The sequence below is a fragment of the Suricata suricatta genome, chromosome 7 (genome assembly GCF_006229205.1).
Source record: "Suricata suricatta isolate VVHF042 chromosome 7, meerkat_22Aug2017_6uvM2_HiC, whole genome shotgun sequence".
In the NCBI taxonomy this organism is placed as follows: domain Eukaryota; kingdom Metazoa; phylum Chordata; class Mammalia; order Carnivora; family Herpestidae; genus Suricata; species Suricata suricatta.
In genome coordinates this window covers 119,424,689-119,439,497 of record NC_043706.1, presented here as the reverse complement: position 1 = coordinate 119,439,497, position 14,809 = coordinate 119,424,689, and the positions used below count along the sequence as shown (strand labels likewise).

The following is a 14,809-nucleotide window of genomic DNA, read 5'->3' as shown; positions in this document are numbered from 1 at the left end:
TCATCGCCTCTCTGAGGTCTGCGTGCGTACTCTTGTCAAAACACATGAATCCTGAAGGTACTCTTTTCAAGAAAGGGAAGAAAAATTATTCTAAGCATATTAAAGTATAGCTTTGGAATGCTGACGTTTCCAAAAGCCAAAGGCATATGCCAGGCATTCAAGAAGCCAAGATTTCTGTGGGACATACTCTTGGAAGTGCTGGAAGGTACTTAGTACTCGGTCTGCAACACAGATGGAAAAGAGAAGGCGTTCCAATGATAGTTACAGAATGTGTTCATTGGGGTTTAGGAGATGGGGGTGGAATTTCATCCGGAAACATCCCTCTCAATTCTGTACCTGGTTTCTTGTACACCATTTGTAAAAATCAACTGCTTCTCAATTATTCTTAAGAAAATGAGACCGGGAAGGCAGCGTTAGGTGTGATCCTGGTTGTGGCAGCGTTGGGAGAACCAGTACTGTTATTTCCATTCTAAAACCTCCAGTTCAGCAAACCAAAGCATGCAGAGCATAATGATCAAGGATCACGGCGCCCACAGCCTGCTTCCAACAGATCAATTCCTTCGTGGAAATCCCCCCATGGTAATGATCAGAAAGGGGATCCCCCCACTGCCGAGCCTCCGCTCCAACCTGTACTTATGCAGGCTGGGAGGTGAGGTAGCCCAGAGCATGCACCCACCAAGCAGCCCGGAGGGCTAGGGGAAGCGGGCACTCACCTCTGCAATCTTCAGCACTGCGCTCCCATTGAGGTCAAAGGTTGGGGTGTAGGTTATGCAGAGTAAAACCTTTAGCCACCAGGAAGTTGGGGAGGAAGGGAGAGAGAAAGGGTTAAAAACTCAGAAATAAACAGAAATACGGTTTCATGCATCATGTATGCGGTTCTTTTTTAAGATTCCTTTGCTCCTTGCTTTATCTGATGTTTCTTCCCATGCCACTCACTGCTCTCTAATTAGTGGCCACCCATTGCCCAATAAAACAGAGACTAAAACCGTAAAGAGTAAAGGGCCACTGCAGGACTGGCCAGAAACAGCATTCCTCAGCAACTCTAGCAAGTCTGTCCAATAAGAGTGGGCTCAGTGCTGGGCATGGCGTGCAAATTATCTAGCTTGATACTTTAAAAATAATTTTTTTTACATTTATTTATTTTTGAAAGACAGAGACACAGCATAAGTAGGGGAGGGGCAGAGAGAGAGAGGTAGACACAGAATCTGAAGCAGGCTCCAGGCTCTGAGCTGTCAGCACAGAGCCCAACGCAGGGCTCAAAATCACAAACCATGAGATCATGACCTAAGCGGAAGCTGGATGCTTAACCCACTTAGCCACCCAGGTGCCCCTAGGTTGATACTGTTTTAAAAAAGATATTTACTTATTTATTTATATATATATTTATTTACTGAGACGGGTGGGGTGGGGAGGGAGACAATTCCAAGCAGGCTCCATGCTCGGCCCGACGAGGGGCTAGATCTCATGACCAAGAAAGAGATCATAACCTGAGTGGAAATCAAGAGTCAGACGCTCAACTGATTAAGCCACCCAAGCACCAGCCACCTTTTTAAATTTTATTTTAAGTTTATATATTTTGAGAGACAGAGAGACAGAAAGAGAGAGAGAGAGAGAAAGAATGTGTGTGTGCACATGCCCATGAGCGGGGAAGGGGCAGAGAGAGGGAGACAGAGAATCCCAGGCATGTAAGCAGGCTCCGCACTCTTAGCACGGAGCCCGATGTGGGGCTCGAACTCATGAACCATGAGACCATGACCAGAGATGAAATCAAGAGTCAGACACTTAGCCAACTGAGCCCCCCAAGCATCCCTGTGTTGATATTTTTAATACATGTGATGATTATTGTCCTCATTTCCCTGATAAGGAAACTGATGCTCAGAAAGATTAAATAAGCCACCCAAAACCACACAAGTAACAAGTTGTACAGTTGAAATTTGAACCCAAGTAATCGGACTCCATGCCCTGAACCACCATGTAATCTGTCTGGTCCTCCTAGATCCAGGCATCATTGTACTTTTTTGCTCCTGTCCCCTTCCCAAATCCACAAGGGATTAGAAATTCTTTACTAGGCACTTTCCCTCCTATAACTCCCCCTCCCAGATGCTACCCACAAGTTACCTATTTATTAGTCTCAGGTTACCCTTATTCTATATGATATATAGACAGGGAGTTGCTGACATTTGTAAGATCTTCAACAACCATTAAAAATTCCACTTTCTACTTGTAGAGCTATCAGATAACAGGTTGATAAAAGCCTGTGGCATTTTAAAAATCACTTCTAATTTTGTAGATAAGAGGCCAGACTCTCCATGTGTCATTTAGCCTCTGACACTGTGACTTTCTCGCTGATGGTCTGAGATGCAACAGGGCGGGGTATCTGCTCCTCTATCTCAAACCCAACACCCGCCTGCAGCTCAGCCCCCTCGGGGGGAGGGGGGGATTGCCTGAGGGTGTTTGTCCCCGGGGTTCTGGGCAATTCAATAAAGACCCCTGAAACCTAGCAAGTGTACCTTTGGCAGTACAATTGCCAGAAGGGATGAAGAAGGTTTTCTAATCCCTCCGTCTTCCTCACTGGCCCTACCCTAGGAACAGCTGCTCCTTCAAAGAAAGCAAATATGTGTGTGATTAAAGAAGGAAAGGGGGATTTTTGCCCGTTTTTAGTCACCAGGTTAGAGAAGTTCATGGTGGGTCTGTTCCTTAGTTCTTAAGATGCCTGACTTTCAAGAGTCAACACTCCAATAAAAGTCGTCCCATGCCAGGCAGGCTGGCAGAGAGACTGTGGCAGCAGCTGCCCTCAGACCTACTGGGAAAAGGCTTTCTTCTGTCCAATGACTATCTTTGGGGGTCGGAGGTTGGTAGAAAGCCGAGGACAGCAGTGTCACCATGATGGAAATTGGCCGGGGTAGGGGGAGGAAAGGCCACATCTTCTAATGCCTCTGTACTTGGTGGGACCATTGCCCAAAACCCTCCTGTGCTTGTTCCTCATGGGGCCTATCTGATGGGCTTCTTTCAGGTCTCCACTTGAATATAAACCCCTCAGAGAGGCATGCGGCTTCCTCTGACCACCCTCTCTGAAATGGCTGGTCACACCTCCTTGCTGCAGGACTTTACAGCGGATACCAGTCTCATAAACAATGGGCTTGTTTACTTATTTATAATCTTTCCATTAGATTATAACATTCACTGGGCATCTGAAAGGCCCTCAAGGCTTTCTCACAAGGTGCTTTCTGACTTCAAGTTTTTGCTACCTCCCAGTTTCCCTCCCTTGGTTCCGTTCCCCCACCTCCCCACCATGATTCATGGCAGGTGGGAGGAGGTTCTGAGGGACAGGCTGGTGGAGGTGGTGGTCTGTGGAGATGGGAGGTAACGTAACGTGTCCCGCTGGGCTCTTAGTTTTTTAAGTATTTACAATAAAGACTGGCAACTGGCAGTGCTTTGCAGTACGAAAATAACAATGGCAAATGCTTATCTAAAGTGGTTAATTATTAATGTTACTTATAAGGCTGGTGATCAACTTTCTGCCCTTCATTACTCTGCACACACCTACAAGGTACACAAGAGTAGATTTGGAAAGGAGTTTTCAAAAACCAACCCAGTTTTCTGTGAGCAAGAGATGCCTTCTGGAAAAAGGGGCTGGTGGAAGTGGGAGCCGTACCCAGGGGGACGTCTTCGTGAAGGGCCTTGAGTTGGTGGTATTTGGTCATCAAGGTTCTCTGGGGACCAGAGGAGTGGCCGCTCCCTCTGCCATAGCGGAGCCAGTAAATGGAGAAGGAGGCTCTCAGCAATAGTCTGAGGAGGCTCAGGATCCCCACCCCCGCGCCCACCCGATGCTGACAGAGATCAAAAGATCTTTGAAAAAAAGACTCCTCACTCCTAATGTCTGACCATTAAGATCACTGAACTAATAACTGCAAAAACTAAAAACAACTGAAAATAACAAAAGGGAAATGAAGCACATTAACAAAGCCAGCTCCTCAAGCTCATGTACAGTTTGTTGTGTCGGAAGCACAGCAGGTTTTACCTAGGGGGGTGGGGGGGCCTGGGACTCACACAGCATATATAGTGGGCACGATGGGTCCAGCGAGGATGAGGCGCTGGACAGAAGTGACTTACCAAAACCATCAGTGGAGAAATGGTTAATGTGCCCAATACCTAGCCAGCATCAATTCACTGGATAACAACAAAGATTGGGGGTCGGGAATTTAGGGGGTGGCAAATAAATTTCAGGCACGATGAGAGGGCAGAAAGTTCAGTCACATTCTGAGCACACTGGCCTCGGGGAAAACAGGGGCAACGAAACACTGGGGGCAATTCCATTAGAAATACATCCCTCACGGGGGCCGTCAAGCATATTGGCTACATCATCACTGAACAGCTGATGGGAAGTTGAGTGATCAGCAGCATCTTGCCATCCAGCTTGCTGGCCCGGCCTCCGTAAGTGGGCTATGAGGATAGGAAAACGGGCACAAAGTCTTCCACGAATTGGGAAAAATCATTACAAAGGCTAATAAAAATCCCAACCATTAAAAAACAAAAATCGAATAGCTACTATGTACAAAAAGCAACGCCTCAATTTAAAATGTGTATACAAACTTAGGATAAAAAAATTGGACTAGAAAGAGAAAGCAAGGCTGATTTACTGTAAGAACTGGGCATAAGTGACAAGAATCGGGGAACATGGTCACCTTGGGAACAGAGGGGGAGAGATGTGGACAGATAATGATATGCGCATGAGATCAGAGGTATGTTCTTCCGATCATGAATGCCCTGGGTCAACCCTCTCCCAAGGGCTTCTCGTGGCCCCCACTGGGGTTTCCCTGTCAGGCACACCTGGCCCTGTGACCGTATCATGACAGAGCAGATACCGTGAGGTCACAGCTAAAACACCAGTATTTTAGTAACACAACTGTAGCGTGTGACTCAGTGCCTAACTGCTGTGGGACTACATTCTCTACCCACTTATCTGTAACGCCCCCCCCCCCACCTCACAAGGATATTTAGAGGAACAAATACATTAAATAATGGTGTAAAACAATAGCACACATGGTGCATACATATATCCAAGGCTGTCTTCTCACAGGGGTTAAACAAGTCTCCATTTGATGTAACTCATGGTGGCCATTCTAACATAAACGATTGGGTGCGTTTTAAGTTTAAAAAAATGTTCAAAAGCATAAATCTCTTAGAATCTGCACTCTACTATTTTTTTTAGAGTAGTGTGGTGGTTTTTTTTTTTTAGTTTATTTATTTATTTTGAGAGAGTGCACACCCATGCACACACAAGCAGGGTAGGGGCAGAGAGCCGATGGGGCGGGGGGGAAGAGAGCGAGCGAGAGCGAGCGAGCGAGCGAGCGAGCGAGAGAGAGAGAGAGAGAGAGAAACAGACTGACTCCCAAGCAGGGTCCGGAGCTGTCAGTGCAAGCCCTAGGCAGGGCTCGAACTTACAAACCTTGAGATCATGACCTGAGCTGAAATCAAGAGTCAGGTACTTAACCCACTGAGCCACCCAGGTGCCCCTGCATTCTACTATTTATCATTGGCCCAGATTCCTACTGTCCAAAGTCCTCATTGTTCTGATGTGGCTTCCCCTTTCCCTCCTTTATGCACTCCCCTCAAGTTCAAGTCATTATTCACTAAGAGTCTAATTGCTGTGGAGTCACAAATACAAAAAGCAAGCACAATCTTTGACCTCCTGGTAGGTCATCTACTGGAGACAGCAGCACCTGCATCCTGTCCTTCAGGGCTGGCTGCGGTAACCGCTGCTGCAGTTGTGGCAGTTGTGAGCGATATTAACTGTTTATAGTCATAACTAGAAGATATCATAACTTGGAAGAGAGAGACTTCAGGGAGGAGAGGACACGTGGGCAAAGCACCGGTGCAGGAGAGAACAGGGAGGGAAAGACGTGTCAAGCAAAGGCAATGTCATGAGTAAGGCAGGCACGGACATGTGAAGGCAGGGGCTAGAGGCGGTGCTAGAGCCGTAGGCTGGAACCTTGCTGCATGTCTATTCTCGTGCCCAATGTTAAGTGTTTTGCACATATTGCCTTAGGGCTGGTCAGTCTAACAAATCACAGACAAAACTAGAGGTGCTGAGACAAACTATAAATTGGAGTGATAACAGTGGACTCTTAATGAGATGGGGATGAAGGTGAAGACAGAGCCTGGTCGTTCCAGTAACTGTGAACTGACTGGGGTACATTTGGCAAAGGGATGCAGGAAATTCCCACAGTGAAAGACAACAGTCACCCACATGTGAAACCTGAATATCATCCTACCCCTGCTCTCCCCACCCACCATTCTAGTCCATCTCACCCATATCTCTCCTATCTCCCCTATTCCTGTATTTTTTTACAAAGCTCTATATTTAACTATTAATATAGTAACCTATTACAGAGAATAATGACATACTTTGTTCAAAATGCATAATTCTAGTTATCACAATTACAGATGTAACAATCCCAGAATCAGCAGGAAATGCCAGCAGCTTACTCTGTAGCATTAAATGGAACACTCAGACATACTATTGAACCTGTGTGTCCTCTCTATGCCTCATTAGATTGATATGCTCCTGAGTAGTAAGATCTGATTTTTTTATGCCCGTCATGTTTATAGCACCTCACCGGTGGGAGCTTTGGTGTCCTGGCCCATGCTCAATCCCTCCCATATACTGTCCACAAGAGTGATCAACTTCACGGTGTTTCAGCGAGACTGGGCACCTATGTGTCTAGTCATTATTGTAAAATGTGCAGACAGCATGATAAGTCAGCCCAGTTGTACAGAAGAAAATTATCCTGACAATCTGAATGTTGGAATCAGGTGGTGCGATTGGCTAAAGGCAGATTTTGCAACCAAACCAGGGAATCACACTGGAATTTCCAATGACTTGGTTGGGGCAATCAGAATTTAATAAGCCTCCTTTTGGGGTGTCCAGCCACGTGGCAGGACCTCACCCTGGACAGGGAGAAAATCATCTCCATTAACCAGAGGGCAGCTCCCAAGAGACTTACAGAACATTACTCCTTCCTGAGGTCTCCTATGTTTCACTGAGAAGCTGCCTTTTGCACTCAACATAGTAAATGGTAAGTTGCCAAATAGCTGGAACTCAAAGATCTCATTTCTGCCAGGGTTCCAAATGAGTCCTCCACAGGACCATTCCTGCGAATACAGGAGTGAAGCAGTGATTCTTGAACTTAGAGGGTAGCAACTACACGTCTGCTTTACATCTCACCATGTGCTGTTTTACTCAGGCTCTTATTCATGTATTCAACAAATATTTATTGCTGTGCTGCTAGCGATCTGATGTAGTGCTGGTGTTGGGCTTACAGTACTGAACCAACAAGACACTATGACCCCCGATCTCGCGGGGCTAACAACACCTGGTGTTGAAGACCGTCATAAAGTAAGGAATCGCAAGAAGCTGTGATGGGCACTGGGCCTGGGAAAATACACTGAACTCTGGGAAAGCCCCTCAGGCTCTAACACATAGCACCCTAGTTGTAATGCAGTTTTTGTCTTTTTGTGGCTCTTTAAATTGAACATGTTAGAACACGATTAATAAATTAAACAAAGGGAAGGAGACACAGGTTCCATCAAGAAGTGAGTGGATCTGGGGGAGTCGAGGCACATTGAGGGCATGGCGGCATACTGAACAAACAAGGAAGGAATTCTTTCCCTCTTTCTAAAACCCTTAAAATTATCTTTCTAAATTCTTTTTTATGTTTGTTTTTGAGAGACAGAAGGAGAAATAGAACGTGAGTGGGGGAGGCACAGAGAAACAGAGAAACAATGGAATCTGAAGCAGGCTCCAGGCTCTGAGCTGTCAGCACAGAGCCCAGTGTGGGGCTCAAACCCACAAACTGCAAGATCATGACCTGAACCGAAGTTGGACACTTAATCAAATGAGCCAGCCAGAAGCTCCAACTATTAAAATTATCTTATTTACATACGAGTGCATCTTGAGGTGACTATAGTTTCATTTTTTCCAAATACCAGATGTTCTTTATAAATCACACCAAACAAAATCTACTAGAACTCAAAACTAAACCTAAAAACTTGAGTACAGCCCCCAGAAGGCCTTGCCTTTCCTGGTGCACGGAGAGGAGCAGACTCTCTTCACATTCTCAATGCCAAGCTCATTTCCAAACCCAGCTCTGGTTCTGGCTGCAAAATCTAGCTTTGTTACTTAATGCACATTTCCTTCTGGCCTTTCATGTATCTTGGCATGAAATTTCATAAAATTAAAAATAATTGCATAATTCCTTCTTTTCAGAAACATTCCAGTTCTTTTTTTACTCTGTCAAGTATGGCAAGAACAAGGACAGAAAATTCAGTGTTGAGCACGGGGGTTCTGAGCCTCCAAATGCCTTTCCCTCGGGTGCAGGGCCTGCCCCACTTCTGCACGTGCAGCCTTACGTGGTGTGAACTGCTGAAAGTACCTGGGCCGTGAGGTAGAAACAGATTCTTTCCCTCGGGGTCTGTGTGTGAACCACAAGCAGACTCAGCCTCCTGACATTTTTAAATTTTTGATCAAAGCTTCTCGACCTCAATATTGTGGGCATTTTGGGTCAAATAACTGTTGTGGGGGACTGTCCTGTGTATCGGAGAATGTTTAGCAGCATCCCTAGCCTTTACCCTCCAGAGGACACTGGCATTCCCAGTTGTGACAACCAGAGATGTCTTCAGACAATGCCCGAGGTCCTCTGGGGGACAGAATGGCCCCCCATTGAGAACCACTGGTTGAGATCACTAACACCCCTCATGCCTTGTGAACAGAGCTAACAACCCCTACAATACTGCTCCGCTTCCAGAAGCTGTGGAACTAGAATCCAGGACTTTCAGAAGGGATCTGGGATAATCCGCTAATCCTTCACTGTGCTTCAGAGATCTTGGACTGAAGGCAACAAGGGTAGTTGAGCTACAGCCCCAAGAATCTTTACCCCTTAGGATTTAAATTGACTTATCTTAGGCTGAGGTGACAAGTAATTTGAGAAATCACTTTCTGGCTCGACTTGCCCACATTCTGGCAAATGGCTATTCTGAGAGACTTTTTTTTTTTTTTTTTTTTAAGTCCACAGAATATTTTGCTAGAGTTCCTGAGTACTTAGTTTGGAAAACATTTCTAAAATTTTTTTAATGTTCATTTTTGAGAGAGAGAGCGAGAGAGGGAGAAAGGGAGGAACAGAGAGAGAGGGAAACACAGAATCCGAAGCAGGCTCCAGGCTCTGAGCTGTCAGCACAGAGCCCAACGCAGGTCTCAAACTTACTAACTGTGAGATCATAACCTGAGCCCAAGTCAGATGCTTACCTGACTGAGCCACCCAGGCGCCCCTGGAAACATTTCTAATTACTCACCGGCACACACTCATGTCTCAGGTTCCTTTCTGGCTTTGATTTGTTGCCACCAGTTCTAAGTCTGATATTCACTGATATTCATCAAAACACCCTTAGTACCTAATTTGAGGAAGTATTATACCAGTGATATCTGTAGAAAAATATGTAAATATTAAATTATAATGAATTCGGCTAATTCATTTGAATAAATAAATAAACCATTCTTATTCTTATTTTTCCCTCCAAACTCTCCCCCTTGGCAAATTCTCCTAACTCTTCCCTCTAGCTAGAGCCTCACAAATCTATCACTAGAGCCAATGTTTCTTCCAAGTATCAGCCCCTAATTTCAACTTCCAAACATCGCCAACAAATATATGCAATTCCACGAAGATCATGTCAACCTCATTAAGTCTCTAATATGATAAACAGCTAACACTTCCCCGCCTCTGAAATTCTTAATGATGCAACCATTAAAATTATACTTGAAGGACTAAATATAGCCATATGGGAATGTTTACAATCTAACGCAAAAAGACATAAAATCCTACATATACAATGACTATAACTGTGAACATATAAATAGATAGGATTAGAAAGAAATATACAAAAATCAGTCATGTTTATGGGATTTACAATACACTATTTTCTACTGTGGAAAGACTGTACTGGAATACTACTTATATTTCTTTAAATTACCCTTTTAAAGTATTATAATTCTTTAATATCTGACCATATGAACTCACCATCCCTCTCCTAAACTGGTCCCTTAAAACCCACCATTCAGTCAGGAACTCTGGCTCCTGGTCCTGTAATCATCGTGGATTTTTCTACCCCCACCTCCTTACCACCTACAGCACGGCAGTCACCACGGCTCCTGGTTCTCTCTCTGCAGATCAGCTACGGTGCAGTTGGGTGCGCCTCTCTGAGCTTAGCTGCAGTGGACCCTTCCTGTCACCACCAATCTGATTCAGCTCCTCAGGACCCCTTGCTTAGGCTCTTACAATAAACCGTTTCACCAGTGTCTCTGACTTGGTTCTGCTGATTCCAGACCATCCTGCAAAAACCCTTCCTTCTTCCTGCCCCCTTCTGCATCTAATACCCAGCTCTGGAAGCGTCCCCTTCCTGCTTACTTTGGCCAAGCCCTAGAGAATCTCCGTGAGCTGGACTCATTGCTCACTCCCTGAATTCACTAATCCCACTTTACACTCTGTGCTTTCCCACTGCAGGGCTTTTCCTTTCTACCAAGAATGCCCTCCCTCCTAGTATAATTATCTGAGTTCCATACATCTTTCAATGTCCAACTACAGTAGTATCCCCTCCTTGAAATGCTGACCTACCCAGCTCAATGCTGTCTCTCCTGAAATTTTCCAACTGTACGTCAGCTACAACATCCACAACTACCTTGGATTATGGTAAATGTGTACATCATTACCTCTTTCCTGACAGGTTAGGAACTCTAGTCTTTGAATGTTTTGCTTTTAATCTTACAAAGTTTATATGTTGCTGGTAATAAAAATATAGTCACTGAACAAGCCAATGAAAAGAAATCTAAAAGAAAACAAGCTTTAGAAGTTCAATGAATTGTCCTTTCTGGTTTATTTTGTAACAAACTTATTCTGACCTACTCTCACAGCCGAATTTTTAAGAAGTAAATTCTTAACAGATGAAACCTTTAGTCCTTCCTTCTCTCTTTCCCTCTTAGACTCTCCCCACAATGGACGCCTCATCTCAGTCTTTGCTCATATACTCATGAAGCTTTTGGTAATTTTATAATCAAGGCTTATAGACACGACCAATCAAAACTCTTGAGATAGTATTTAAAGGGATAAAGCCAGGGCGCCTCAGTCAGTAAAGCGTCTGACTTCAGCTCAGGTCATGATCTCATGGTTTGTGGGTTTGAGCCCCATGTTGGGCTCTGTGCTGAGAGTTCAGTTTGGATTCTGTACCTCCCTCTCTCTCTGCCCTTCCCCTGCTCATTCTTGCTCTCTCTCTCTTTCTCAAAAATAATAAAACATTGAAATAAAAATTTAAAGGGCTAAAGCCAGCTTGAGTCTCAATATATTAAACACTTAATAATTATTCAGTTCTTCTAGATTATCCAAATCTCATGAACTCTGCCTAGTAGGATGGAACAGATATTTATTGGCATAAATGGTCAGGTGTTTATTCTGTAGACTGTGGAATCATGGCTAATGATTAGAACCCTAAATATATCTAGGTGGACAACTGACAAATAACAATTTGCAAAGTTTTTTAAAGCTAAACTTCAACAGTAGTATATATGTTGAAGTCCTTTTGTAGGAATCAGAAATAGATATGATGAAACACACACTCTTCTTTTCCATCACTACAGAAGAAAATTACCATTATAGGCTGCATGGTGGGGGGGGCACGCTATAGAGGAAGAAAAGAAGTAGAAAGGAGAAACTCCTAAAGCAAAGGGATTTCTAATGTTCTGGCTCAAATCTGAAGAAGTTTAGAGATATTCATTTTATTATTATGCTGCATACACCCTTTTCTAATAACTGTAACAGAAATGAAATTGAACACCAACCTTATGCCATGCATTGTAAGCACTTCTTTTATATTAATTCATTTAAACACACCAACCCTAGGAGGTAGGCATCCCCATTATTCACATTTTACAGATCAGACAATTGAGGCACAGATAAGTAACGTTCCCAAGGTCTCCAGGCATTCTAGCTCCAGAAGCTATGCACTTATCACTCTGCTACCAGATATTTTGAAAAGAAAAAGTATGGGACGCTTGGGTGGCTCAGTCACTTGAGCATCTGACTGCAGCTCAGGTCATGATCTCACGGTTTGTGAGCTGGAGCCCCCTATCAGGCTCTATGCTGACAGCTCAGAGCCTGGAGCCTGCTTCGGATTCTGTGTCTCCCTTTCTCTCTGACCCTTCCCCATTCATGCTCTGTCTCTCTCTCTCTCTCTCTCTCTCTCTCTCTCAAAAAAAAATAATAATAACCATTAAAAAATTAAAAGAAAGAAAAAAAAGTATCAACAAGTTTAAAAACAATGGAATCTAATGATTGTTTCACAGGACAGTTACTCTACACCATCTCCTCCTCTTCCAGGCCATTCAATGAAAGTTCCCTCAGTGAGTTCCTATCTACTGCCATTCATTAGGTTTCATTACTTTTCAGAAGCTGTATTATTCACATTAACCTTGCAGTGAACTTAAACATGGGCCTGAAATGTTGTCTTCTCCACCGACCCAGTATCACACATCTGGAGACCGGAGCAACTCCTAGCCTTGCTACAAAGCCTTTCCAGAAAAATATAAACGGTTGAAAAAGTAACTCTGCCACCAACCACTGTGTACACCCAGCGAGTAGCTGGGTCCTTACAGCTTCAACGCACCTATAAAAAAGAGGGATCTGATGATACAGGAGGTAATTTCAATTCTCAAGTGTGAATATGGGTTGATTTTTCTCATTTTTGAACTCACATAGATTATCTGTAACCACAAGTTTAGGGTCTTTTGCTTGTCGTTTACCCTGGAGGTCCACTGAACCTTCTCTCCATGAGTCAACAACTGTAATTAGGATGCTGGGTGCCCGATGCTCTGGTTGGTGCAAAAGGGACGAAAACAATACTAACAATACGTGACTAGTTTTCACCTCCTAACTAAATTGTCTAGTCATGCCCAGACCAATAGTTAAGGACTACCCATTACAGAGATTATAATGTGTACTTTCTCTAAAGAGACCATTGCAGGCAATTCACTGGTTTAAATTCTTAGTTAAACTCATATCTCTCTGAACGCAAGGCCACCCCTGCCTTCTGAGGAAAGTGGCGTTAAGGAAGGTAGTGGAGGGGGTGGTGTGTCACCTGTCTTGAGCGGGGGGAAGATACGCCAGACTGTAATTCTCATGTGATAAGTGACTGTGGAAGACGGTCAGTCATCTTTCAACACTATCCCCTTTGTTTTCAAGAATAGAACTCTGGGCACACAGCCGCCCAAGACTACACTTCCCATCCTTCCTTACAATGGAATGTTGTCATACGCTGAACTCTGGCCAATGGGATGTCCTCAGAAATGCCTTCCAGGTGGTGGGTATGGGAACTGTTGGCCAGGGATGGGGCACCATCATAGACCACAAGGTGGAGGAAAATATCCTGGAAACAGGGATCTCAGATCAGCCAATACTGACCTAGGTTTATGAGAAAAGAAAATAAACTTCTGCCCTGTTTCAGCTGCAATGAATTCTAATGAATATAGCAATCCTTTCTGCCCTTTATCCAACCCTATCCCCGTGCCCATCTGATTCTTATGCTTTAGATCATGTTTATTTTAAATGTCACTTATTAAGAATAGCCTTCTCTGTCTTTGTCTTCATCTGTCCTTTATCAGGCCCCATTATAAATATACTTTTAGGAATATTTGTATGTTGTATTTATCACAATTTATGTGCATTTATGTAGTTCATTAATTTCTACCTCCATCATTAGTCTCCAAATGGACTGTTTTTGTTTGGTTTTTGGTTTCATTTTCTTCACCAAACGATCTTCTATGGCTAGCACAGTGCCTGGCACACAGGAATTAAATATTTGAAGAACAGGGGTGCCTGGGTGGCTCAGTCAGTTAAGCATCCTAACTCTTGATTTTGGCTCAAGTTATGATCTCACCATTTATGGGTTCCAGCCCCGCACTGGGCTTCGCACTGATGGTGCAGGAGCCTGCTTAGGATTTTCTCTCTCTCTTGCTGCCCCTCCCCCCACCTCTCACTCTTTCTTTTTCTCTCTAATAAATAAATAAATAAACTTAAAAACACAACTGAGAGGGGTTTAGAAACAGTCTTTGGCCCATTTCTTCCTCCCCAGCCAAGGCACTGAATGCAATGCTGGTACATAATTTAATAGCACTCTCTCCTCCTCCCTATAAGATCAGAGTTCTAAATGGACATCCTGAAGTTTTGTTCAACCAGCTTATCAGCTCTATAGCCATCAGCTCTTTTTCCATCAGTTGCTCATCTACTTTCTATAGGTGTTTGGTTGGCTTTTGTTATAAAATATAAAAATGCCTCAACAGCAAATAACATTCTCTTTCCCTTCCCTCAACCCCTGATCTCTATCCTGATCTGTCACTCATTCATTCCCCCCCCCCCCACACAAACATGAACCATTAGCTAATTTAGTGGCAAAGAGACATTGATTCTTCCTTAGTATTTGAATGCAGGTCTTGAAACTAGTGAGAGAATGCACGGTCACAGAGGATACAGAAGACACACAGGAGTCCGAGCCACCATTAGCTTGGCTCCTATCAGCCTGTGACTTAATTTTTCTGTTCAGTCACCTTTGGAATGAGAATAGTGATGACTACCACCTACAAGCCTTTTAGAATAGATGTAGAAGGTGAGCAACAAACCCACCGTTTAAGAGCACACGTGTGGTCTCCGGCTGAATTACAGTTCAAATCCTGGTCCTGCCACTTTCCTAGATGTATGATCTAAGTATGGAC

At 44.0% G+C, this 14,809-nt stretch overlaps 1 protein-coding gene across 1 annotated transcript in view; it reads right to left on the bottom strand.

Annotated features, from left to right (window-relative positions):
- Window positions 1-14,809, bottom strand: part of ARFGEF3 (ARFGEF family member 3) — a 177,319-nt gene that overhangs the window by 109,887 nt on the left and 52,623 nt on the right. Inside the window, exon 6 of the mRNA XM_029943237.1 lies at window positions 714-782. Within this exon, the coding sequence (XP_029799097.1) occupies window positions 714-782 (69 nt within the window). The remainder of the gene's footprint in view (window positions 1-713; window positions 783-14,809) is intronic.